Source organism: Dendrobates tinctorius, unplaced genomic scaffold, assembly GCF_039654945.1.
Source record: "Dendrobates tinctorius isolate UK_male_01 unplaced genomic scaffold, ASM3965494v1 ptg000043l, whole genome shotgun sequence".
Taxonomy (NCBI): Eukaryota; Metazoa; Chordata; class Amphibia; order Anura; family Dendrobatidae; genus Dendrobates; species Dendrobates tinctorius.
In genome coordinates this window covers 18,862,020-18,887,960 of record NW_027361711.1, presented here as the reverse complement: position 1 = coordinate 18,887,960, position 25,941 = coordinate 18,862,020, and the positions used below count along the sequence as shown (strand labels likewise).

General features: G+C 44.3%; 1 protein-coding gene across 2 annotated transcripts; it reads right to left on the bottom strand.

The window, feature by feature from the left end:
- Positions 1-1,537: 1,537 nt before the first annotated feature.
- On the bottom strand, positions 1,538-12,513 carry BNIP1 (BCL2 interacting protein 1). Of its 2 annotated transcripts, none has more exons than XM_073575233.1 (6): positions 12,287-12,513; positions 11,179-11,271; positions 10,622-10,713; positions 8,561-8,662; positions 7,146-7,264; positions 1,538-4,781 (listed from the first exon to the last, which is right to left on the bottom strand). In XM_073575233.1, the coding sequence occupies exons 1-6, from the start codon at positions 12,368-12,370 to the stop codon at positions 4,588-4,590; spliced, it is 684 nt and encodes a 227-aa protein (XP_073431334.1). In that variant the 5' UTR covers positions 12,371-12,513; the 3' UTR covers positions 1,538-4,587. The 2 variants fall into 2 exon arrangements, with proteins under 2 accessions (XP_073431334.1, XP_073431335.1); XM_073575234.1 differs by lacking the exon at positions 12,287-12,513 and adding an exon at positions 12,141-12,264.
- Positions 12,514-25,941: the final 13,428 nt, after the last annotated feature.

Below are 25,941 nucleotides of genomic sequence, written 5' to 3'. Positions count from 1 at the left end.
AGCCAGCGCTCACTATGCAGGGAGCAGTTGTAGCCAGCGCTCACTATGCAGGGAGCAGTTGTAGCCAGCGCTCACTATGCAGGGAGCAGTTGTAGCCAGCGCTCACTATGCAGGGAGCAGTTGTAGCCAGCGCTCACTATGCAGGGAGCAGTTGTAGCCAGCGCTCACTAAGCAGGGAGCAGTTGTAGCCAGCGCTCACTAAGCAGGGAGCATGCTGTAATCATTCTCCTGCTCCTTACGCCTGTTTCACACATCAGTTTTTTTTTGTGTGAGTTAAAATCCGCCAAAATGGCGAAAAGCGGATCCGTTGTTAAGTGATGTGAACGGATGTAACCGGTCCGTTTTTTTGTTTTTTGACGCAACGCCGAATGAAGAATTTTAAAGGAACGAGAGAGAGAGAGAGAGAGAGAGAGAGAGAGAGAGAGAGAGAGAGAGAGAGAGAGTTTTTTTGTGTCCGCCAGAAATGATTTCAGGGTTAAATTTCCACCTGACTTCATTCCTCCGGGCATGCGCACTATAACAATGCGGATCCTGCAGTACAAAAAACGTTACATTGTCCGTCCAGGCATCTCGGCGGACGCAAAAAAATTGACGGATCCTTAAAAAAACGGATCCAACGGATAGCCATCCGTCAAGATCTGCCGGTAATGCAAATCAATGGGGAAAAAAAATGGATCCGCCAAAAAAAATAGCGGATCCATTTTTTTGCAAAAACGGCGGATTTTGACTGATGGTCAAAAACGGAAGTGTGAAACAGGCCTTAGCCGACATCCGCTGCATTATCAGTCAAGGAGCAGGGGGCAGGGAAAACATAAGGATGCTTTCACATTGCGTTCAGGCACCCATTCATTGGCTCCATCAGGTCTTGCGTCAGAACCCGCCGCCCCACCTCCCTCCCTCCCAAAATGGGATTCGGATGCATGCGCCAGAGACATAGATTATAATGGTGCCGGCAAAGTGAATGTGCGCCCTGCTCTGTATCATTTTGGGGAATATTCCCCCTACTGGAGGTGGACACCCAGATGTAGTAGACTGCAGGCCGTAACAGACTTACTCCTGCAGATAATTATCAGCAGGAGTAAGAGCAGATGCTAGCAATCTCTAAAGAAAACACTCCTGGGAAAATAACAATTGGATCCCCCGTAGTTGTATTGAAAGCACTATAGGGTTCTATGAGATCAGTTGTTTTTTTTCTAGTAAACCCACAGTGACTGTATGTTAACACAGGCCCTAAAATACGGTATGAAAACAAAACACATACAGTAAAGGAAATAAGTATTAGTTCCCTTGCTGATTTTGTAACTTTGTCCCCTGACAAAGACATGAACAGTCTATAAGGGTAGGTTTATTTTAACACTGAGAGATAGAATATAAAAATTAAAATGCAGAAAATCACATTGTATAAATTATATACATTTATTTGCAGTGGGCAAACTTACAAAATGAGCAAGGGATCAAATACTTATTTCCTTCACTGTACATATATGAAGTAAATATAGTTTATCGCATACAGTAGCTGCTACACGTTAGGCACTGAACCGAATAATAAAAATCAGATTTATTAGAGAAAATAATTGGTCCTTTTGGTCACAGGAAGTCTGACCCCATGTTAGATTGACACATGAATATTGTCTGCCAGATAAACTAGAATAAATTGTAAGTAAAAGGAAGTTAATGGCAAGACAAGGGCTCCCTGCCAAATGAATACATATCTCAGAAATTGTCTCTGTTGTCCCCACATCCTTGATCTGCTTAATCAGAAGTCCCCGAATGTGAAGATCCTTCATAATGGAGTATTTCCCTAAGAATCCAATGGTCTACACTTTGGACCCCATTTGTGACCTTACATCTGAACGAGCCCTTACCCTATAGGCTCGCTAAGGTAGTATTATTTTATGGGAACCAGCAGCTTCAGACTGCAGTGGTCTCAGGGGTCAGCTGAGTCACGGATCAGCCATAATCACTCGATCCTGCTGGAGACCACTGAAGTGGTGGGGGGGTCCTTACTAGAGTTGGGCAAATTTGTTCGGGTTCTCTCTTATTCACCAAGCTATAGCGCTTACTGAATAATCTGCAGAGGGAACCCGGATACATGGAGCTCTCTGGCTGATCAGCGCCGATGCTGCATGTGTCGCGGCTGTGTCACTGTTACAACACATGCATGGAGTGCCTGTTGTGACTGTGACACAGCCGCGACACATGCAGCTGCGGAGCCGATCAGCTGATCAGCAGGAGCGCTCCATGTATCCGGGTTCCCGATGCAGCTTATTCGGTAAGCGCTATAGTTTGTCGAATAAGAGGGAACCCGAACAAATTCGCTCAACTCTAGCCCTTACTAATCTTATACTGATCCCTATTCTCTGCCAAATTTTTGAAACTCGCTCCATTAATGTGTGATATGGGTATTGGAATTACCGTATATACTCGTGTATAAGCCGAGTTTTTCAGCCCCTTTTTTGGGCTGAAAAAGACCATCTCGGCTTATACACGAGTCATACACCTGAAAGACAGCGAAGGAGGGGGAGCAGGAGACATGATACTCACCCTCCTGGAGTCTGCATATAAGTCTCTGCTGCATCTCAGTCCTGGCCGTCTGTATTTCCCTTCCTGTTTTCTTCCTGTGCGGTCACATGGTACCGCTCATTAAAGTCATGAATATGGACGTGTCTCCACTCTCATAGGGGTAGAGCCGCATAAGGAGAGGTGAGTATGTCTTTTTTTTTTTTTTTTTTAAATCGCAGCAACAGCAGCATTATTATATGGGGCATATATGGAGCATGTTATGGGCCACCAATAACCTTTGTGCAGCATTATATGGGGCATATATATTAATATGGAGCTTGTTATGGGCCACTAATAACCTTTGTGCAGCATTATATGAGGCATATATTAATATGGAGCATGTTACATTTCCCACCCTCGGCTTATACTCGAGTTAATAAGTTTACCCAGTTTTTTTGTGGCAAAATTAGGGGGAGTTCGGCTTATACACGAGTATATATGGTACTCAAATATACAGAGAATAATCTTCATTAAGACTTACGAGAACCTGTCTCTCACCATTTATACACAACTGTCATACTTGACGTAACTGTCGCCACTCCGCTGAATCCTGGCATTATTTTCCAATTTTCCTGCACCTCTCTATTCCTGAGACATGGCCACCTCCAACTCCCTGTAGATCAATCTAGCCTTGTTCACCAAATGGGTGTGGTTTTCACTCTTCTCTATTGGTGTCTTCTTCAGGTGACACACAGCTAGCTAAACAGATTATAATTATACATAAAGAGAGGGTCATGCCTCAGGAAACAAGAGGAGCAAGAATAAAAGTAAAACAATGGCAAATTCGGGAAAACAGCAGCATTTAGACCAGGTAATGAGATTTACGGTAAGTGATAGTCCCTCTTTAAAAGGAATCTGTCAGCAGCTTTTTGCTATGTAAGCTGCAGAGAGCATCCTGTAGGGGTTAAACAGAAATTTCAGCTATTTCTCTCGTATCAAGCTCCATGGTTTTGTTTACTTGCAATGATTGTGTCATAACAAGGAGCTTATCATTGTTGGACACCACAGCACATGCCTCCTGGTCTGACTCCGCCCCCTCCTGTGACAATTAGCTCTCTGTCTATTGACATTGTATATGCAAAGCTTGAATGTGTCTCAACTGCTGCACCCAGTAAACTAAGTGACACATCGCTGGAATCAGAGTCACTTTTCCTACATTATGCTGCTCTCAGGTGAGGTAGAAAAAACCTACTGACAGATTCCCTTTAAGTAAAGCTGCGGTCTCTTTTAGTAGTAACTACTGGTTGTAGGAAATAGACTATTATTAACAGAAGTCATATGTATTACATAAATATGATAATAATGGAAGATTTAACATACTGTATACAGAGTCACTATTTCTTTATGGCCCGTTTATGTCAATGTCCTGTCAGTATTGTGTTTTTCAGTGGTTTGCATCCATGTCTTCATCTGTATTGTCATCAGTATGCCGATCTGTAATACAAGTGTAGAAAAAAGGATCCATGTTTCCTTATTCTTTTTCAGCTCCTACTTTTATGGGAAGCAGACCATTTTGTACTCAGTACATTAGCCATTTCCACCCTTCTGCTCAACATGAACTTGGAAGGAACACGTGAGGCGTCCATTGTGTCTACCCATCGGGTTCTAGATTAGCGTAGAAGGACCTACGTTGCTCTGTCTTTGGCTTCGAGGCATCAGAAATCATCCTCTCCCCCAATCTGGAGCAGAGACCACACGTCCTAATCCTTGACAGACAGAAGCAACCAGTAGAACACCAGTCCACGTTTTCTCCACAAAGGCAGGAACTTTGGACACCAGCTTTCCTGATCCATCTCTAGATTTAGCGTCCAATGAAGACCTCAATAGAAGTAACCAGGGATGTAAATATGGGGAAGCATTCGACAAACTGGTAGTAGGGGAAAATTAAATTTAAACAAACAAAAACTTTGCTATTTAAAGGTCTTTCTTAAAATGTTCACACTTTATCTAAACCATCAAGCTCTCAGGGTATGCTGGCTGCCATCCTTAAAAAAAAGGTCCTGGAAATGGCAAGCACAGCGTCGGCTAAAAAGGAAACAGCCTTTTCTTCAGGATATAGAGCACAGTTGCTAAAAACAAGGCGAGTGCTAGGAAAATGAGCAGCTTGTCCGTCAGTTCGCGACGATTATACTTGGTAATGAGTTTTCGCCCCAGCTGAATGGTCCCAGACATGGACTTGAACTCTTCATTGGCTTCCTGGATGGTCCTGGATGAGGTGGCTGAGAAGAATCAATAAAGCAATGTATAAAATTCAATGCAGCATTACAGGAGCTAGAAAACTATAAAAGAAAATCTGTCACCCTGTTTTTGGTAACCCGATCTCAGAGCAGCATGATGTAGTGACAGAGATCCTGATTCCAGTGATGTGTCACTTACCGAGCTGCTTGATGCAGTTTTGATAAAATCACTATCTGCTGTAGATCTACCAGTTCTCTGAATGGTGAGCTCTGTATAACTCTGCCCACATCACTGATTGGCAGCTTTCTGCCTAAGCACAGTGCCTAGAGAAAACTGCCAATCGGTGGTGGGGGCGGGGTTATCCAGGGCTCATGAATAAGGATGGCTACCTGGCAGCAGATTTATTACTCCTCTAGTGATAATCTCCTGCCGATAAAGCTGTAATTTTAATGAAAACTACATCAAGCAGATGAGTAAGGGACACATCCCTGGAATCAGGGATTCTGCTCATCTGCTTTGAGGTAGCAAAAAACTGGCGACCGATTTTCTTTAATAAGCACAGAAACAATATATAGCGTTCAATCCAGTAAGGGTGTAAATACTGATAAAGATAGTGATCTAAACTCACACAACGATCCCCATTCATCAAAACGAGCGCTTAGTATGCCGGTCCTGATGAAGGGTAAGATGTGCCAAATGTATTAAGAGATGAGAACTTGGCGCATCTTTCAGCTGCCGTGCACCATCGCGAGAAATGTGCTCCGACCCGTGACAGGTGTACATTTCTGTTGTAGCTTCCGCCATTTTGGTAGCATGCATTAGAATGAAAGCGGTGGCTACACCCATACCGCTAAGCTCCTCCTGCTTTTTGAACAGATGGCTCAACTGCTTGGATATGGCAGAAAAATTACAAAAGTTTCTGCGCAGCAATGAGTTGCGCAAACATTATGCAAAATTTCGAACAGTTTTAAGCCAGAATTCTGAAAAAAGCTGTTTGAGGAGTTCGGGCCAAAAATTCCATAAGACTGACTGTACCAGACGGAAAAAGAGTGGGAAATACAATCAAATGTCTGAATAATTGTTAGGTGTCGGGTTCCTGACGCTGCACAGCAGGAATCCCGAGCCTTGCATTCGGCGGTCTCCATTCCTCTCCGGCCGCAGAGGAGGCTGCTCAGCAGACTCGTCAATCCCAGCGCTCTGCTCAGACCAGCTTTGTGGGTTTGGTTGCTGCTGCCACCTCTGGTCCAGCTATAGCAATGCATGCTGGTCAGCAGCGAGCTACTCCAGGGACTAAGTCCTCCTTTCGGACCACTGAGCATGCCCGTGGGACGATCTCTCATTGGAGATCGGAGGTCACATGCTTAGGTCCTTCTCCAACTCAGATTGGACCATCAGGAAGGTCCCGGAAGGACGCTGCTAAAAAAGGTTCGCTAATAAAGACAAAGATTAGACCATGTGGAATGAGTGGTGTATGCATGTATGAATGTCTCTGGTGAATGACTCATTAAGAAACCCCTACCCTTGGTACGCATGTGTTGTGCAGCCTAGCCTGTTAAGTGCCCAGGCTTAGGTGTAGGTAAAGGCAGAGTCTGAGACGAGAATCAGTGTCCACCGGTGGCTCTGCACGCCACGGTGCACGTGCTCGACACTCCACCATAGTCAGCGTCTATTTGTGGCGTCCACAGGTGCGACACCGCGCGCTCAGAAGGTCTAGAGAGACTCTGACCCTGTGTCCTTAGGGCAGAGTTCTGTGACCGCATTCTGTGTGCTCCGTTGCCGAGCACTGTAAGCTAAACAGGCTCTGGCATTTATGTTCAGCGGTGGCACGGCTCTGTGAGGTAACAGAGTTTGCCCTGTTCACACTGGGTGACGTTAACCCACGTGTGACCTTTTGTACACCGCTATATACATCCGCCATTACTAAGCAGCAGTTTACCACCTCTGCACAGTGGACCCCGGGCTGCGAACGCACCTTACTATTATTTTATTATTTGGTGCGTTCCGCCAGCCCTAACATTATTACAGCCGGGTTTTGGGACCATATTATAATCATACTTAATTCTTGTTATGGTAAACGACTTTTTAATTATTATACCTACCAGGACAAAGAATTATGTAAAATAATACATTAAGTTGTTTTTGGAATCTAAATCCATAGACTACTTTATATTTTCTATCTGTTGCTGCTTTACTGGGAGATCAGTGCTGTAATTCATGTGTGGATGAGGGCCTTTCACTGGGCTTTTTAATTTAAAGAGAACGTGTCACGTGAGAAACGCTAAAGACCTGTAGATATGGGCACCGGCTCCCCTTGTGAAGCCAACTGTGGGGCTTTTCCAGTAAAATAGGAATTATTCTGGTACAATGGCTAGGTAAGGGGGCTTGTGGCTTCCTCAGGGTCTTACCTAGAGTATGCATGGCCACCTCACTCTGCTGCACCTGCTGGGACATCATACGGCTGATGCTCATCAGACTCTCCGTGATGCCGCTCGTAGACTGAGCCAGGTTTTCTTTTCTTACTTTTCTGTTGGAGAACAATGAATAGGTTCCATTTTTATGTCCAACACAGAAATAATAATTATTTGAAAATCCTTTAAAAAAAAAAGGTTGTCTGCTTTAGGAAAATCTGAAGAAATGCATTGAAAGCATGAATTTACTAACTAGACAATATGTATGACACATTTATCAGAAACTCTATGCTGGTTTGGCGCCCTAAAAAGCTACGCTCCACTACAGGCTGCATGCCGTTTGAGTCCTTAATGGGGTTGTCTGGTCTTAAGCTACAAGTCTGCAGTCACTGCAGACGTGGGAATCCTCACACGGCACGCAGTGAGGATTCTCCGATGCTAGGAGCAGCGGGCGCGTGACTGTAAGTATGTGATTTGCATCCAGGCGGTCACATGCCGACTAGACGGGCGCGGCATTGCTCAATACAAGAGTATTGACTGAGGCTGGGCAAAGTCTAGTCGGATAGTGGCTGGAAGTATGCAAATCACATACTTGTCATATGATCGATCGCTGCCGACTTAAAGCCTAAAGTCGGACAACCCGTTTAATATGGTTGTAGATGAAGATGCAGACACATCACTCTTTATCCTTCCGTATAATACACGGCATTTGTGCTAGTTGTACCCTCCACTCCTTCCAGGAAACGAGCACAAACACAGCGTAAAGGAACTGCTGACAAATGACACTATCGTCACATCTAAACTCACCTTTACTCAATGGCCAACCACGAACCAATGGCAAACGTTGCAGTAGTCGTCTCATAACTAGCACTACCATTTTTAAACAAAGGCTACATATCTGACGAAGCTCCCGAACCCTGCGACTGCTCAGCACCAGTTACAGGGCAGTGGCTGCATCACTAATCCCAAATATGCCACAGTCAATAGTAACTGCAGCATCTAGGGGGTCAGATGCCTCTGTCACCCCATGGGTACCCCAATGGGAGTTCAAGGTGTTGGCAGCAAAATTCTAAGAAGGGCCCCCGGCTGCCATGGCGACCTTCCCATTAATAAAGGCACTAATGCTTTGGTGTAGATAATAAATCAAAGCAATCAAATAACTGAAGTCCCCTTATGGGACTAAATAAAAAAATCATGGGTTAAAAAAGGTTTATTAAAAAATATTCCATAGAAAGTGTTTTACTGATTTGCAAAAGAGAAAAAAACTTTAGGCCTGAATAAAGAAAGTGAAACGCCGTCCTGCCGTATAACATGGCGCCCTCCGACGGTGCAACGTTTCCCAGATGACAGACAGTAATCATTTTTAGTAGGTTAAAAACCTTTCTCGTCATGGTAGAGCCGGAAGTGTTTACCTTTGCCTTGTATTATCGCCTCCTTTCAGAAGTTCATCCTTTTCAGCATTATCGATGGCCAGCTTACAAGACAGGTTGGCTTTCCTCCACACGGTCTGATTGCTACAATGAACACGTTGTGTGAGTGACCAAACACAGACGGGGTGCAATTCACGTCCCGTCCGCTTCCCCTGCCCCATTATCGCTCCTCACCATGTCTCTCTTACAGTGGAACCATCACCCGATGAACGAGCACAATGCTCAGTGAAATGATGGTGCTGGCAAAATCATCTGCGTCCCGCATCATCTTCGACATTACCATCATCCACCAGACCCCCTGATGAACCGTGTGGACGGGGAAGCGCACCAAGGCATAGCCAACTTCCACGTTAAGTTCCCTTTTTGGTCGTGAAAGTGAGCAACCTTTTTAATGTGACATTAAACCTTAAAAAATAAAACCGTCCCCTGTAAATACGACAAGACTTCTGCAAGCTGCCGAAAAAGAATAGACTGGGGGAAATCTGGCAGGTAAAGAGGGAGCTCCCTCCTCCATCATTGCCTAGAGACCACCAGCATGGCACCTGTTCTGAACTGGGGATCTGGGAAAGAGGAAGTCATCATACTGGAGCCTGTACACACTAAAGAATACAGCAGCACACTGTGCGCGCCAAGATACGTGCACACGCCGAACACATGAAATGTAAACTGCATTACTGTCATGTAGCCTATACTTATATCATTGAGGGACTTAGCACACAAATTGGTCAGTTTCACTATGCAAAGAGAGATATGCCTTGATGTGACAGCTGGGCACACACAAATTGGTGAATTTCACTATGCAAAGAGAGATATGCCTTGTCATGGCTGGTGGGCACGCATAAGTTGGTCAATTTCACTATGCAAAGCCAGAAAAGCCTTATCTTTGCTGGTGGGCACACACAAATTGGTCAATTTCACTGTGCAAAGAAAGATATGCCTTGTCATGGCTGGTGGGCACACACAAATTGGTCAATTTCACTGTGCAAAGAAAGATATGCCTTGTCATGGCTGGTGGGCACACGCAAATTGGTCAATTTCACTGGGCATAGAAAGATATGCCTTGTCATGGCTGGTGGGCACACGCAAATTGGTCAATTTCACTGGGCATAGAAAGATATGCCTTGTCATGGCTGGTGGGCACACGCAAATTGGTCAATTTCACTGGGCATAGAAAGATATGCCTTGTCATGGCTGGTGGGCACATGCAAATTGGTCAATTTCACTGGGCATAGAAAGATATGCCTTGTCATGGCTGGTGGGCACACGCAAATTGGTCAATTTCACTGGGCAAAGAAAGATATGCCTTGTCATGGCTGGTGAGCACACGCAAATTGGTCAATTTCACTGGGCAAAGAAAGATATACCTTGTCATGGCTGGTGAGCACACGCAAATTGGTCAATTTCACTATGCAAAGGGAGATACGCCTTGTCGTGACTGGTGGGCACACATAAGTTGGTCAATTTGTGCACTATTTACCTCAATTTTAGAAGTATAGTCTACATGGCAGTAATGCAGTTTACATTTCACGTATACACTGTTTGCACATATCTTGGAGCACACAGAGTGCTGCTGTATTCATGGCTTTGTACATAATGCAGTGACAGCAGCTCGTCTCTGTTCACATTTGCCTCATGCTGTTAGGATGTGCTGGTCAGTTTTATCTGTTTAGTTGTTCAATTTGCAAAGATCTAAATTATACTTGGCAGAAAAAAGAAGAAAATGAGACATGTGAACATACTCTACCAGCACAATTGATAGCGGAGGAAGGATTGTTCTAGGTAGATGTAGTATTCAGCAGACGGGAATTACATCCCCACTTGGATAATTACCCAGATCCGCCAATAAAGCTGTTTTCTCAAGCACGTACATGTATGTCACATCACTAAGGCATCTATACAATCCCACCACTGGGGACCCCAATGACTGCAGGGCCCGTAAGTCACAATGCAAGCAGCACCGCATCGGCCGACTTACTGTGATGGGCCTGCTGAGTATTGCAGATGTGTGTCACCACCTGGGGGTCTGTCAGACCCTATACACACCTGAGCATCTGCTTCTTGTGACACTCCATCTCCTTCAGTAATGCTTGCTTGTCGGACTCCTTGTCCTGTTCTTTGGACATCTGCTCCAGATCCTTTCAGAAAACATGCAAACCGATAAATGTCTCAAATAACCCATGGGACAGGACAAAGGGGAAGAAAATTAAAATTAAGACGGTCCCTAAATCAAGAGAACCTGTCAGATGATACATGCTGCCCCTAGATCGGGCTTGTAGACAGAGACCCGTCACTCATTAATGGCGCTCATTATACTCGTATGGTCATGGTACTCCCCCGTTGGTACATGACTATGAGTGCGTGTCCCCCCAAATGTCGCAGTGTGCTGATGTAACATACATAGGGACAACAGTTTAGGTTTTCACAGGTTTGGTGTTTTCTGTCCTGATGAAGTTTGGGATCTACTGTTGAAGATCAGTGTTACTGGCCAATCAAAAAAGTGTTGTTTCAGTAATAAATTCCCTTTAAATTAGAGAGGTGGTCCCATGTTATTGCTAGGACCGCCATCATTACACAGGCATCCATAACAACTCCTATCTTACCTGGATTCTCAGCCTCAGTAGACGGAACTTGTCCTTCACTTGTGCGTTGAGGTCATTCAGCGTAGCGATGGGCCCGGCACATTCCCGGATGTCCTAGGAACAGCACAAAGAGCGTTCTGAGCAGAACTCCATCGTCTCCTTACATGAGGTACAAGCTCCGGGCTATGATGTCGGGAAGATAAACTCCAGGTGTTACCTGTAGCCCACCCGGCCCGTGCCCCACCTGGCATCTCTTCTAGCTTAGGGTCGGCTACAGGAACTTCAGTGTGAGCTAGGGAGGCCGGGTCAGAGGACAGAAAAGTCGTATGCAAAGTGTACATAGGGCCACATGTACCGTATAAGAGGTCCTGTCCCATACAGAGCAATTATGGGACCCCGGAGATGTGGGGTCCATTCCTGCATTTCCTTGAAGACAGAGGTATGGAGCAGGCCCAAGCCCTGATCCCGCGCCATACCCAGCGGGTGCCATCTGTTCTGCACAGCTGACGCCTGCCGATGACTGCTGTGCTTGGAGCTAGATCTGATCATAGGAATGATGCGGTGGTCAGTGAGCAGTGACCATGATATTAAGTGGTTAGGCGAGGGGAAAACGAGACCCCCATAGGGCCATATGTCATTATTAGGCTGCTGATTTCAGCTCAGAAAATCTGCGGCCGGTTCAGACAAAGACGGGTGTGTGAATGTGGCCTCGGAAACCTCTGTGCTTCGGGCTGCGGTTTGAAATAAATTAATAAGAATTGGGCTTTACTCCCCCAGTCCATAACTGAGCACCCACCACTGTTATTGTCAGCACACGGCTGCCAACAATCACTGACAGCTCACTGACTGGCTGCAGCGCTGTCAACACGACAGATACAACATGGATGGGCACTGCACAGACAAACGTTTAAATGGCACATCAGCGCCTTCCCCTGCACCAGGGCTGCTGACACCGGTAGTCACCAGCTCTCCTAATAACACACTTTGCAGGGAGGGTCGCTGACAGTTTGATCTCCAATGCAGTCTCCATTCATTTGCAGAAACAAGCCAGGATCCGATGGTGACAGCTGCACCCTCGGTACGGCCAGAGATCTAGCAGCACTGAAGAGAGCTGCAGCCGATCACGTACCTGGATCAGCGCTTTGATCTCCAGATCATACTTGACAATCTCCTGGTGGCAGATCTCGACGTGGACGTCCCGGGAAGTCGCCATGGCTGTTGTTGTGCTGCTACGGAGCGCGATGTGGCTCAAAAGCCAGAAAGTAGCGTTCAACCTTCTGTTCTATCGCCATCTAGTGTGCAAACGGCGAAATGCAGCACCTGGGCTGAATTCCATTTGCAGGTTCCCGCTCTGCAGCCTGCACAAGTTCTTGGTCCCCAATTTGTTCTCCCATAATTTACAGTCCGAGTTCTGTGCTTGATAGTTGTGATAAAATGGCCCCCTCTTACCTGCACATTAACTCAGTCATTTAGCCAAGTAGGCATCATTTGGGGGTAGATATGATGTTTTGATCGTCTGTTATTACATTTTTCTGTTCTTGCAGCTGCTGAAGAACTACAATTCTGGAGTTTTGATTATTTCTCACGTTACGCCTTTTACCGGTCTGATTAATTTATTTTATATTTTGATATATTGGACTTTTACGACGCAACGCTAGCAAATCTGTCACTTTATTATTGCTATGTATTCGCTAATATGATATGATGTAACTGTGGTCGTGTTATTTTATGCCCACCCACTTGTGGTAGTACGCATGCGGGGTATACGGGGATGTTGGAAAATGCAAAGCTGTCTGTTCATGAATCGGGTGCGCACATCTCCATATAGGACCTGGCGATACCTTATCATGTGACCGCGAAGTATTATTCCCATTGGACCTTACGTCCCACGTGATGCAGCGCATGCATCATAAATACCTCAGCATTGGGATTTAAGCAGGACCTTTGGTGTTCATCGCACGCAGGCGCAGTTGATCATTTGGTATGGTGACCATAGACTATAGACCTATACTGCGCAGGCGCCGCCATTGATTTCCTACAACGGTTAATTGTTCCCTGCGCAGGCATCAGTAGCGATCTATTATGGTGGACATAGTGAACGCAGGTTTGCGCAATTTTTAATGATTATGCACATGTGGTACTGGTATATTATCCAGATCTCCCCCTGCCCTGACACGCCTCCCGAAGAAGCAGTGCGAAACGCGCGTCGGGGCCGAGGGACGTCCAGGCATCTCCATCCGCAGTCATAGGTATAGAATCGTCCAGCCTTTACTATATTCACCAGCATCAATTTTACCTCAATTGAGGTTTATTTTTGGGATAATTAGATATAGCTGCTTTTATGCAGCAATGAAACGTTTTAATATAAATGATGTGGCCAGTAAATGTTTTACTATTGCAAGGTGATGATTTGTAGGATATTGGGTGCATTGCTTTCCTATCCCCTTACTTGTTCTTTGGTGAATTGTGGTGTTAGGATGTGAGATTCCATGGACTTGTAGTTCCTCCTTATTTTATGTTCCAGCACTTTTCTTGTGTATATATTTGTGTCTTTTTGTGTAACAAAATATAAACTTTTAACAAGTATACACTATTGTGTGGGGTCAACATTTTTTACGTTGTTACCACAAAAGTAATAATATGATACTGTAGTGTATTATTCGTGCATGGATTCATGCTTTGGGGCCAATTTGGTGATTGTGCTAGCAAATCTGTGTATTTCTTAAATTTTAATGTGGGAAAAGGGGATGATTTAAACTTTAACCCCTTCAACCCAAAGCCTCTTTCCCCTTCAGCACCAGGCCAAACTTTAAAATTCTGACCACTGTCACTTTATGTAGTAACACTTCCAAGGGTCCAGCTGATTCTGTGATTGTTTTCTCGTGAAAGCTTCACAATAGTGATAACGTTTTTCGATATGACGCATTTATTTGTGAAAATATCAAACATTTGGAGCATTTTGACATTAAAACCAAAGAGGTGTGTCACACAAAATAGTTACCATTTCCCACACGTCTACTTTACATCAGGACAATTTCTTAAATATAGTTGTTTTTGTTAGGAAGTAAAAAGGGTTAAAAGTTGACCAGCGATTTCTCATTTTTCCAACAAAATTTACAAAAACATTTTTTTTTTTTTTTAGGGACTACATCACATTTGAGGTGACTTTGAGGGGTCTATATGACAGTAAATACCCAAAAGTGACACCATTCTAAAAACTGCATCCCTCAAGGTGCTCAAAACCACATTCAAGAAGTTTATTAACCCTTCAGGTGCTTCACAGAAATTAAAGCAATGTGGAAAGAAAAAATTAACATTTTAGGTTTTTTTTACAAAAATTTTATTTTAGCCCCTTTTTTTTCACAAGGTTAACAGGAGAAAATGGATAGCAAAATTTGTTGTGCAATTTTTCCTGAGTACATCGATACCCACATGTGGGGGAAAACAACTGTTTGGGCGCACAGCAGGGCTCAGAAGGGCAGTAGCACCATTTGACTTTTTGAACACAAAAATGGCTGGAATCGAGAGCTAGCGCAATGTCAAGTTTGCAGAGCTCCTGATGTACCTAAACAGTGGAAACTCCCCACAAGTGACCCCATTTTGGAAACTAAACACTTCAAGGAACGTATCTAGATGTGTGGTGAGCACTTTGAAACCCCAGATGCTTCACAGAATTTTATAATGTTGAGCTGTGAAAATAAAAAATAACATTTTTCCCACAAAAATGTTCTTTTAGCCACAAATTTTGCATTTTCACATTGGTAACAGGAGCAATTGCACTATACAATTTGTTGTGCATTTTCTCCTGAGTACAATGATACTCGATATGTGTTGCAAAACTACTGTTTGGGTGCACAGCAGGGCTCAGAAGGGAATGAGCGCCATTTGACTTTTTGAACGCATAATTAGGCACCATGTCGGGTTTGGAGAGCTCCTGATGTGCCTAAACAGTGGAAATCCCCCACAAGTAATACAATTTTGGAAACAAGACCCCCCTCAAAGAATTTATTCAGATGTGTGGTGAGAATCTTGAACCTCCAGGTGCTTCACAGAGGTTTATAACGCTGAACTATGAAAATGAACAAATATTTTTGTTCCCGCAAAAATGTTTGTTTTGCATTATATTTTTCATCTTCACAAGGGTAACAGGAGCAAAAATTTGTTTTTCAATTTCTAATGAGTACATCAATACCTCCTATGTTGTTGAAAACTACTTTTGAGGCACAGTGCAAAGCTCAGAAAGGAAGAGGTGCCATATTGGAGTTCAGATTTTGCTGGAATGGTTTGAGGGTGTCATGTCACATTGGCAGAGCCCCTGAGGTGTCAGAACGGTAGAAACCTCCATAAGAGACGTCCTTTTACAAACTACACCTCTCAACTAATTCATCTAGGGAGGTGCAGTGAGAATGTTGACATCACAAGTGCCTCACAGGTGCCATAAATCACTGGAAGGGCCCCCATAAGTGACCCTATTTACAAACTAAACCTCTCAATGAATTCTTCTTGGGGTGCAGTGATCATATTGACACTACGGGTGTGTCACATAATTTTATATAATTGGGCAATGAACAAAAAATAATTAGATTTTTACCACAAAAATGTTGTTTTAGCCCCAGAAATTACATTTTCACAAGGAGAAATGGTTAGAATTAGCACCAAAATTTGTCACACAGTTTCTGCTGAATGAAGAAATACCCCATATGTGGCTGTACAGTACTGCTTAGTCACACGGCAAAACTTGGGAGGGGCAGAGAACTATTAGCCTCCTGGAGAGTAGGTTTTCCTAAAATAGTCTGCAGACTCCATATACAGAGCCCCTAAGTGCTAAAAGAGCAGAATCCCCCCTCGAGTGACCCCATTTTAGAAATTATATCCCTTTGGGAATTTATCTACAGGTGTAGTGATTATTTGTCTCTATTGGTGTTTTCCAAAAACAAGCAGCAGTAGATGGTGCTGAGTGAAAATTGCAAATCTGCTATTGTCGTGCCCAGTACACTATGCCCAGCTCGAGCTTCTGGAGACATGGACCAGTAAATCAGACAGGCTCTCATCGCTACAAATGCCACACATGTGGACACTAAATGTAGTTTAGGCACTCTGTGGGACTCAGAAGGGAGGTGGGAATTTGGATTTGGGAGTACAGAATTTCCTGGATTTTTTTAGGGTATGAGGAGCCATAGCACTTTTCCAGAGCCTTTGTACTACCAGTAACGTGGAAGCCCCCTATATTTCCATTGACAGATGACGGACCTGAGTGAGGACTTGCTTTTTTTGTGGATTGAGTTGAAGCTTTTATTGGGTACATTTTACATAACATTTGGGATCACTTTATCCTGCACTCTACACTGAGCACTTACATCGGGGTTTCCATCTAAATCTAAGAATTATGTGATTCAGGTGAAATCCATAGGGATCCATTCACTATAATGAGGCAGCAGATTTACTCTAAACTCCATCTGGCCTCTGTTCAGAGGTGTCCTTCTTTGCAGATGTGAACAAAATTTTGGCTAAAAGACAGACACCGCCGAATCACAGGCCAGACAGCGCCCCCATCTGCCTTATTATAGCGAACCTTCTGCCAGGGGTTCCATGTGAATCACGTATTTCAGAGATTTACACAGAAAACCATTTAAGCGCTCAGTGTAGAGTGCAGGATAAGAGCCCTACTGCGATTTTTAGGATTCAGAATGAACAAATCAACAGCAGGTGAAGAATTTGTTTTATTTATTGGTTACGCCATTACTGGTGTGGTATAAGTGATTAGATAACTTTATTCTAAGGGACGGTGTGATTACAGTGATACCAGATTTATTTTTTTTTTGTTTTGCTGTTATCACACACTAAAAGAAACTTTTTTTGCAAAAACTAGTTTTTGCTTTGCCATATTTTGAGAAATATAATTTTTCCAAATTCTGCCATCAGAATCTTGTGATGGCTTGTTTATTGCGGGACGAGGTGACATTTTATTGGTACCATTTTCGGGCACATGACTTTTTTGATCTCTTTCTATTCCGATTTTTGGGAGGCAGAATGAACAAAAACCAGCAATTTAGGATTTTTTTTTATGCCATTCCGCGTGTGGTAAAATTGATAAGGCAACTTAATTCTTCAGGTTTGTATGATTACAGTGATTCTACATTTATATTTTTTATGTTTTATGTTTTGGCGCTTTTACAGAATAAAAACTATTTTATAGAAAAAAAGAATTATTTCGGACAGCACAGAGCTCCAGCCACCAACCAGATGCTCACACCCCATAAAAATTATGGCATTTGGCAGTATACCTGGACGATTCGGGAATCTTCAGGCCAGATTGGGGAAGTTATCTAGGAAAGGTCCAGGCAGTGTTTGATGCTTTCGGGAAGGTGGGTTCTCTAAAAATTAAAAAAAAGAAAATGTGCCATGGGGAAAGAAAAAGCCTTGGATATGACGTAGTAGGTGAAGACAAAATCAAACTCAAGATCAATAAAGTGGATGCAATCCAGAACTGGCCGAAACCACTCTCAAAAAAGCAAGTTAAGGTCTTTTTGGAAATTGTGGGGTACTACAGGAGGTTCTTTCCAAACTCTGCCATGGTGGCCGCTCCCCTGGGCGATCTCCTTAAGGGAACAAAATCAGTCATGGCCAAATGGACATCAGCGATGGAAACAGCCTTTCAAGAACTGAAAGTAGCTCTGTGAAAGCAGCCGTTCCTGGTTTCCGCTGAAGAAGGAATTTGTACTCCAAGCGGACTCCTCAGAAGTCAGATTAGGAGCAGTCCTTTCTCAGGAGATACACGGAGAGGAGCATCCTGTTCTTTACCAAAGTAGGAAACTGTCGGAATGTGAAAAAAATTATTCTACTGTAGAAAAGGAATGCTTGGCCATAAAGTGGGCGGTGGATACATTGCAATACGATCTCTTAGTCTGGAGTCACACTAGAGAGGAATATGGACGAGTGCTATGCGAGAAAAAAATCGTATAGCAGTCGGACCAATGTTAATCTATGGGGCAGCTCCCATCACAGTTTTTTTTCTTGGCCGTATTATACGTGCAAGTGAAATCGCAGCATTCTGCGATTGCACGCGTATATCAGCTGAGACTCGCCAATACAAGTCAATGGGTGCGAGAGAAAAAAATTAAAAAATCGCACAGCACTCGCACCATGCGAGTGCTGTCTGATTCTTACGCACCGGTGTCTTTTGAAAAGCCGTCAATTCATGTCCAGCTACTGTAAAATCACACTGACAGCTCACAAAATAATAGATATATACACATAGAATACACACACATATATAAAGGGGTTGGACAAAATAATGGAAACACCTAATGTTTTGGCATCATAATCTTTGAACATGTTATTAACATGCAAACCGTGACATGTGGTAATGTTTTGTAGTTGATTGTTTGTGTTATGTGATATGTGTATGTAAATTAACTGTTTGTTTTGCAGAATTGTAAGAACATTGATGAGAACCTAATACCAATGGCAGACCTCTCGGATTTTCAAAGAGGCCAAATTGTTGGTGCTCGTATGGCAGGCACTAGTGTAATAGAAAGTGCCCGAATGCTTGGCGTGTCAAGAGGTACTGACTCCAAAGTAATGACTGCGTTTGAAAGAGAAGGAAAAACATCCGCAGCAAAGCACAGGTCCGGACGAAAGTCTAAGTTGACTGAAAGAGACTGTCGGACTCTAAAGAGAATTGTGAGAGGATCGCAAGACCACGGCTCCGAAAATCACTGCTGAGCTCAATGAACACCTACAGAACCCAGTTTCCACGAAAACTGTTCGTCGCGAGCTGCACAAATCTGGATTCCATGGAAGAGCTGCAATTAGAAAACCGCTGCTCTCAATGACAAATGTTTCCAAGTGTTTAGAGTGTTGTAGAAACCTCCAGAATTGGTCCCTCGAGCAGTGGAAACATGTGATATTCTCAGACGAATCATCGTTTACCCTATTTCTGACCTCTGGCCAAGTGTACGTTTGGAGACAGCCGAAAGAAGCATCCAGACTGCCTTCTCCCAACCGTAAAACATGGCGGAGGTTCTGTGATGATCTGGGGTGCTATTTCGTGGAGTTCCGCCGGGCAAATGATATCCCTTCATGGAAGAGTTAACAGCCGAGATTATTTAGGCCTTTTGGGCGACCAAGTGCATCCTATGGTTCAAGCACTGTTCCCGGAGGGGAACGCCATCTTTCAGGATGACAATGCACCAATTCATACAGCTAGAATCGTTAAAGCATGGCACGAGGAACATTCTAATGAAGTTGAGCATCTCATCTGGCCCTCACAATCCCCAGACCTCAACATTATTGAGCATTTATGGTCGATTTTAGAGATTCAAGTTAAACGTCGATTTCCGTCACCATCGTCGCTCAAAGAACTGGAGGGTGTTTTAACTGAAGAATGGGCTAAAATTCCTTTGGAAACAATTCACACCTTGTATTAATCCATACCTCGGAGAATTGAGGCTGTAACCTTGAATCTCTAAAATTCAAAATGTTAGGTGTTTCCATTATTTTGTCAAACCCCTGTATTATATACAGTACAGACCAAAAGTTTGGACACACCTTCTCATTCAAAGAATTTTCTTTATTTTCATTACTATGAAAATTATAGTTTCACTCTGAAGGCATCAAAACTATGAATTAACACGTGGAATTATATAATTAATAAAAAGTGTGAAACAAATGAAAATATGTCTTATATTCTAGGTTCTTCAAAGTAGCCACCTTTTGCTTTGATTACTGCTTTGCACATTCTTGGCATTCTCTTGATGAGCTTCAAGAGGTAGTCACCGGAAATGGTTTTCACTTCACAGGTGTGCCCTGTCAGGTTTAATAAGTGGGATTTCTTGCCTTATAAATGGGGTTGGGACCATCAGTTGTGTTGTGCATAAGTCTGGTGGATGCACAGCTGATAGTCCTACTGAGTAGACTGTTAGAATTTGTATTATGGAAAGAAAAAAGCAGCTAAGTAAAGAAAAACGAGTGGCCATCATTACTTTAAGAAATGAAAGTCAGTCAGTCCGAAAAATTGGAAAACTTTGAAAGTGTCCCCAAGTGCAGTGACAAAAACCATCAAGCGCTAGAAAGAAACTGGTTCACATGAGGACCGCCCCAGGAAAGGAAGACCAACAGTCACCTCTGCTGCGGAGGATAAGTACATCCGAGTCACCAGCCTCAGAAATCGCAGGTTAATAGCAGCTCAGATTAGAGACCAGGTCAATGCCACAGAGTTTTAGTAGCAGACACATCTCTACAACAACTGTTAAGAGGAGACTTTGTGCAGCAGGCCTTCATGATAAAATAGCTGCTAGGAAACCACTGCTAAGGACAGGCAACAAGCAGAAGAGACTTGTTTGGGCTAAAGAACACAAGGAATGGACATTAGATCAGTGGAAATCTGTGCTTTGGTCTGATGAGTCCAAATTTGAGATCTTTGGTTTCAACCCCCGTGTCTTTTGTCACGTGGACCCGTCTTGTGTGACATGACCCGCAGGTCGGTAACTGAAACAGCAAGACACGGGGAAAGGGTTCAACAGTTACTATGGTGGGCCCTGCGATAGGGAACGGGGACGTGGAGACCTCCTGCACTCCCTGAGTCAGTGTCCCTCCACTCCTAACGATCCCTAGGACAGTTCCGCACCGGGCACCGATCAGGATACCTGTCACCCTAGCGCACCCTACACCTATACCTTGCTAGGGAGCTGGGTGGTGCAGGCACTGGCCCCACCGCTGTACTAATACACACCAGGGAAAAGTACAAACAGGGGAAACACCAAAAAGACTTATCCTGCTCTGCTGCAGCACCAGGCAGCAGAGTGCATCACCGGATTAACTTTTCGCAGTGACTCGACACCTCAGAGCCAGCTGCCACCTTCACCATCTCACTCTGCTGCAGACACCGGGCAGCCAGAGTTCAACACCAGTTTCAGCAGTGGCTCCAACCTTCCAGCCAGCTGCTAACTTCACCAGGTTTCTGCAGTGGCTTCACACCTCAGCCAGCTGCTCCCTTCACCGTGGTTGGAATCCCAAAAAGACGCTATCACCAACACCTGCTCATAGACCACGTGACCCTATATAGGAAAAGGGAATGGTCAAATGATCAGGGGCCAAAAACTGCTATAACCCCAGTGACCACCGGGGGCAAAAGGCAAAGCAAAGAAAACATCAAGTGCAATGACCCTAACAGCCACTGGGGGCAAAACTAGAACTGAAACCACACAGTGAGGAAAAAAAAGGTTACTAGTGCTTTTACCTGTCATGATCCAGCATGGATCATGACATCTTTGTGCGACGCAGAAAAGGTGAACGGATGGACTCTACATGCCTGGTTCCCACCGTGAAGCAAGGAAGCGGAGGTGTGATGGTGTGGGGGTGCTTTGCTGGTGACACTGTTGGGGATTTATTCAAAATTGAAGGCATACTGAACCAGCATGGCTACCACAGCATCTTGCAGTACAGCATCTTGCAGTATATACACACACACTAGCTGAAGAGCCCAGCGCTGCCCGGGCATAGTAACTAACTACGGTTAGTTATAACAAATTATAATGATTATATCTACATATATATAGCTGAGTGTATAGCCCCACCTACTACGCATAGCCACATTCACTATAATATCCCACATCATCCCGTCAGCCAGAGCTACCAGACTACTACCGCTTATATCCCACATCGTCCCGTCAGCCAGAGCCACCGGACTACTAATATCCCACATCATCCCGTCAGAGCCACCGGACTACCACCACTAAAATCCCACATCATCCCGTCACAGCCGACGGCCTACTACCCCTAATATCCCACATCATCCCATCAGCCAGAGGCGCCGGACTACTACCCCTAATATCCCACATCATCCCATCAGCCAAAGCCACCAGACTACTACCTCTAATATCACACATCATCCCATCAGCCAGAACCACCGGACTACTACCCCTAAAATCCCACATCATCCCGTCAGCCAGAGCCACCAGACTACTACCCCTAATATCCCACATCATCCCGTCAGCCTGGGATCAAAACGAGAGCGCTGAGTAGATTTGCACTAGCTTCCATACCAATGATCCCTTTAATAGAATCCTGGGGTGAGAATCAGAGCACTGAGGGATTTACCCTAACTTCCATACCAGAGATCCCTTTAAGAGAGGTCTGGGGTCAGAACCAGAGCACTGAGTGGATTTGCCCTAACTTCCATACTGGGGATCCCTTTAAGAGATCCTGGGATTAGAACCAGAGCGCTGACTGGATTTACCCTGACTTGCATACCAATGATCCCTTTAATAGAACCCTGGAGTTAGAATCAGAGCGCTGAGGGATTTGCCCTAACTTCCATACAGGAGATCCCTTTAAGAGAGCCTGGGGTCAGTACCAGAGCATTTGAAGGCAATTGCCCTGACTTCCATACCGGGGATCCCTTTAAGAAAGGCCTGGGGTCAGTACCAAAGGGCAGAGTGGATTTGCCCTAAATTCCATACCAATGATCCCTTTAAGAGACCCTGGGGTCAGAACCAAAGCGCTGGATGGATTTGCTCTGACTTCCATACCAAAGATCCCTTTAAGAGGGAAGATGTGCCTTTGGGATGGAGGATGTGTGATGGATATATAGGCACGGGATGGGGTATTCATTTCTGTCATCTGCTCCTTTCTGGGGGGCAGACAATGGCTGGGAGCTTATGTTCCCAGGGATGCTAGATTTCTCGCACCATGTCAGTGTCTGCTGAGGTGTTGTCAAGTGGGAAAACTTGCTCATAGCAACCAATCACAGCTCAGCTTCTTTTGAACAGCTCTGGTGAAATGAAAGATGCTTCATGATTGGTTGGTGATACACACACACATTCAGTTTTATATATAGAGATATATGTAAAACTGCAAACTACTGGTGAATGAATGAGATGCTGCCAGCGCAGACTCAGTGACCAGCGGTGACGTCACTGATGCTGCGCTCCCTCACAGCCTGACCCACGTTGAACTCTGGAGCGTGGGAAAATCAAGGCTTTAGACAGAGAGGGGAGTTATGTAAGGTGGCTGTACGACACCTAGTGGAAGGGATGGGATGCTTTAATACATATAGGACTAAAAGGGGTTAATTGGCCATGATAGGATGATTGCGAGCAGCTGAAGATTTGGGATAGACGGTTGCTCAACTTATATAGACCCTTGGATATGATGCACTTTGTAAAATGAGACCTGTTTGTCTCACACATGCCTGTGTGTATGGAGGTGTTCAAATCCCCTGGCTTGAGTGCCTTTGCTTAAGGACTAAGATGAATGACTTTAAGCCAGGCGGGCTAACCAGCACTATTGTATGGACTTAATAATGTTTTAGTTTGTACTGGACAAGGTCTGTAAAGTTTTCCTGTGATGTGGTCTATGAGGACTGAAATAAACAAACCAGACTTTAACCCCTTCCTGACATCAGACGTACTATCCCGTCCATGGGACCCGGGCCCCTATGCCCATGGACGGGATAGTATGTCTAGCGCGATCAGCGGCGCCCACGTGGTGAGCGCCGCTGATCGCGGCCGGGTGTCAGCTGATTATCACAGCTGACACTCGGCACTATGTGTCAGGGGCGGTCACGGACCGCCCCCGACACGTTAACCCCTTGCACACCGCGATCAAACATGATCGCAGTGTATCGGGAGTTAAAGGGAAGCATCGGCAGGGAGGGGGCTCCCTCCGTGCTTCCCTGAGACCCCACGGCAGCGCAATGTGCAGCGCTGCTGCGGGGGACTCCTTTCCTCCAGGCCCCCGGATCCAAGATGGCGACGGGGGCCTTCGGGGGCCTGGAGGAAGCTGGCTTCCTCAGCGCCTGCAAAGCGCAGGCATGAGGAAGCCTTGTGCACTGCCTGTGACAGATTGCTGATCTGTCACAGTGATCTGTGATGTGACAGATCAGCGATCTGTCACAGGACAGTGATGTCCCACCTGGGACTATGTAATAAAGTAAAAAAAAAATTAAAAAAAGTGTAAAAATAATTTAAAAAAAAAATCGCCAAATAAATTAGTAAAAAAAAAAAAATATTCCCCAATAAATTCATTTTTTGAAAATAAAAAAAACCCAAAACAATAAAAGTACACATATTAGGTATCGCCGCGTCCGCAACGATCCGCCCTATAAAACTGTCCCATTAGTTAACCCCTTTAGCGAACCCCTTAAAAAATAAAAATAAAAAACGAAGCAAAAAATAATGATTTATTATCATACCGCCAAACAAAAAGTGTAATAACGCGCGATCAAAAAGACACATATAAATATCCATGGTACCACTGAAAACGTCATCTTGTCCCGCAAAAAACGAGCTGCAAAACAGCATTATCAGCGAAAAAATAAAAAAGTTATAGCTCGCAGAATAAAGCGATGCAAAAATAATTTTTTATATAAAATAGTTTTCATTGCATAAAACCGACAAAACATAAAAAAACGACCTAAGTGAGGTATCGCTGTAACCATACTGACCCGAAGAATAAAACCGCTTTATCAATTTTACTGCACGCGGAACGGTGTAAACGCACTCCCCCAAAAGAAATTCATGAAACGCTGGTTTTTGTTCATTCTGCGTCCCAAAAATCGGAATAAAAAGCGATCAAAAAATGTCACGTGCCCGAAAATGGTACCAATAAAAACGTCAACTCGTCCCGCAAAAAATAAGACCTCACATGACTCGGTGGGTCAAAATACGGAAAAATTATAGCTCTCAATATGTGGTGATGCAAAAACTATTTTTACAATAAAAAGCGTCTTTTAGCGTGCGACAGCTGCCAAAAATAAAAACCGCCATAAATAGTAAATCAAACCCCCCTGTTATCACCCCCTTAGTTAGGGAAAAATAATAAAATTTAAAAAATGTATTTATTTCCATTTTTCCATTAGGGCTAGGGTTAGGGCTAGGGCTAGGGTTAGGGTTAGGGTTAGGGCTAGGGTTAGGGCTTGGGTTAGGGCTGAGATTAGGGTTAGGGGTGTGTTGGGGTTCGGGTTGGAGTTAGAATTGGGGGTTTCCACTGTTTGGACACATCAGGGGCTCTCCAAATGCAACATTGCATCTGATCTCAATTCCAGCCAATTCTGAGTTGAAAAAGTCATATGGTGCTCCTTCCCTTCCAAGCTCTGCCATGCGCCCAAACAGTGTTTTACCCCCACATGTAGGGTATCAGCCTACTCAGGACAAATTGCAAAACAATTTTTGGGGTCCAATTTCTCCTGTTACCCTTAGGAAAATAAAAAATTGGGGGCAAAAATATCATTTTTGTGGAAAAAAATGATTTTTTTATTTTCACGTCCGAGCGTTATAAACTTCTGTGAAGCACTTGGGGGTTCAAAGTGCTCACCACACATCTAGATAAGTTCCGTGCGGGGGTCTAGTGTCCAAAATGGGGTCACTTGTTGGGAGTTTCAATAGTTTAGGTACATCAGGGGCTCTCCAAACGCACATGACACCCGCAGACCATTCCATCAAAGTCTGCATTCCAAAATGGCACTGCTTCCCTTCCGAGCCCCGACGTGTGTCCATACAGTAGTTTTCTCCCACATATGGGGTGTCAGCGTACTCAGGACAAATTGGACAACAACTTTTGCGGTCCAATTTCTCCTGTTACCCTTGGGAAAATGAAAAAATTGGGGACTAATTGATCATGTTTGTGGAAAAAATACGATTTTTTTATTTTCATGCCCGGGCATTATAAACTTCTGTGAAGCCCTTGGGGGTTCAAAGTGCTCACCACACATCTAGATAAGTTCCTTAGGGGTTCTCGTTTCCAAAATGGGGTCATTTGTGGGTGTTTCCACTGTTTAGGTAC

Coding starts and splice junctions, on each gene's coding strand:
- BNIP1 (XM_073575233.1), bottom strand. CDS start 12,370: ATGGCGACTTCCCGGGACGTCCACGTCGAGATCTGCCACCAGGAGATT. Junction 11,272..12,286: donor AGATCAAAGCGCTGATCCAG/GTACGTGATCGG, acceptor TGCTGTTCCTAG/GACATCCGGGAATGTGCCGG. Junction 4,782..7,145: donor GGTGGCCATGCATACTCTAG/GTAAGACCCTGA, acceptor GATTCTTCTCAG/CCACCTCATCCAGGACCATC.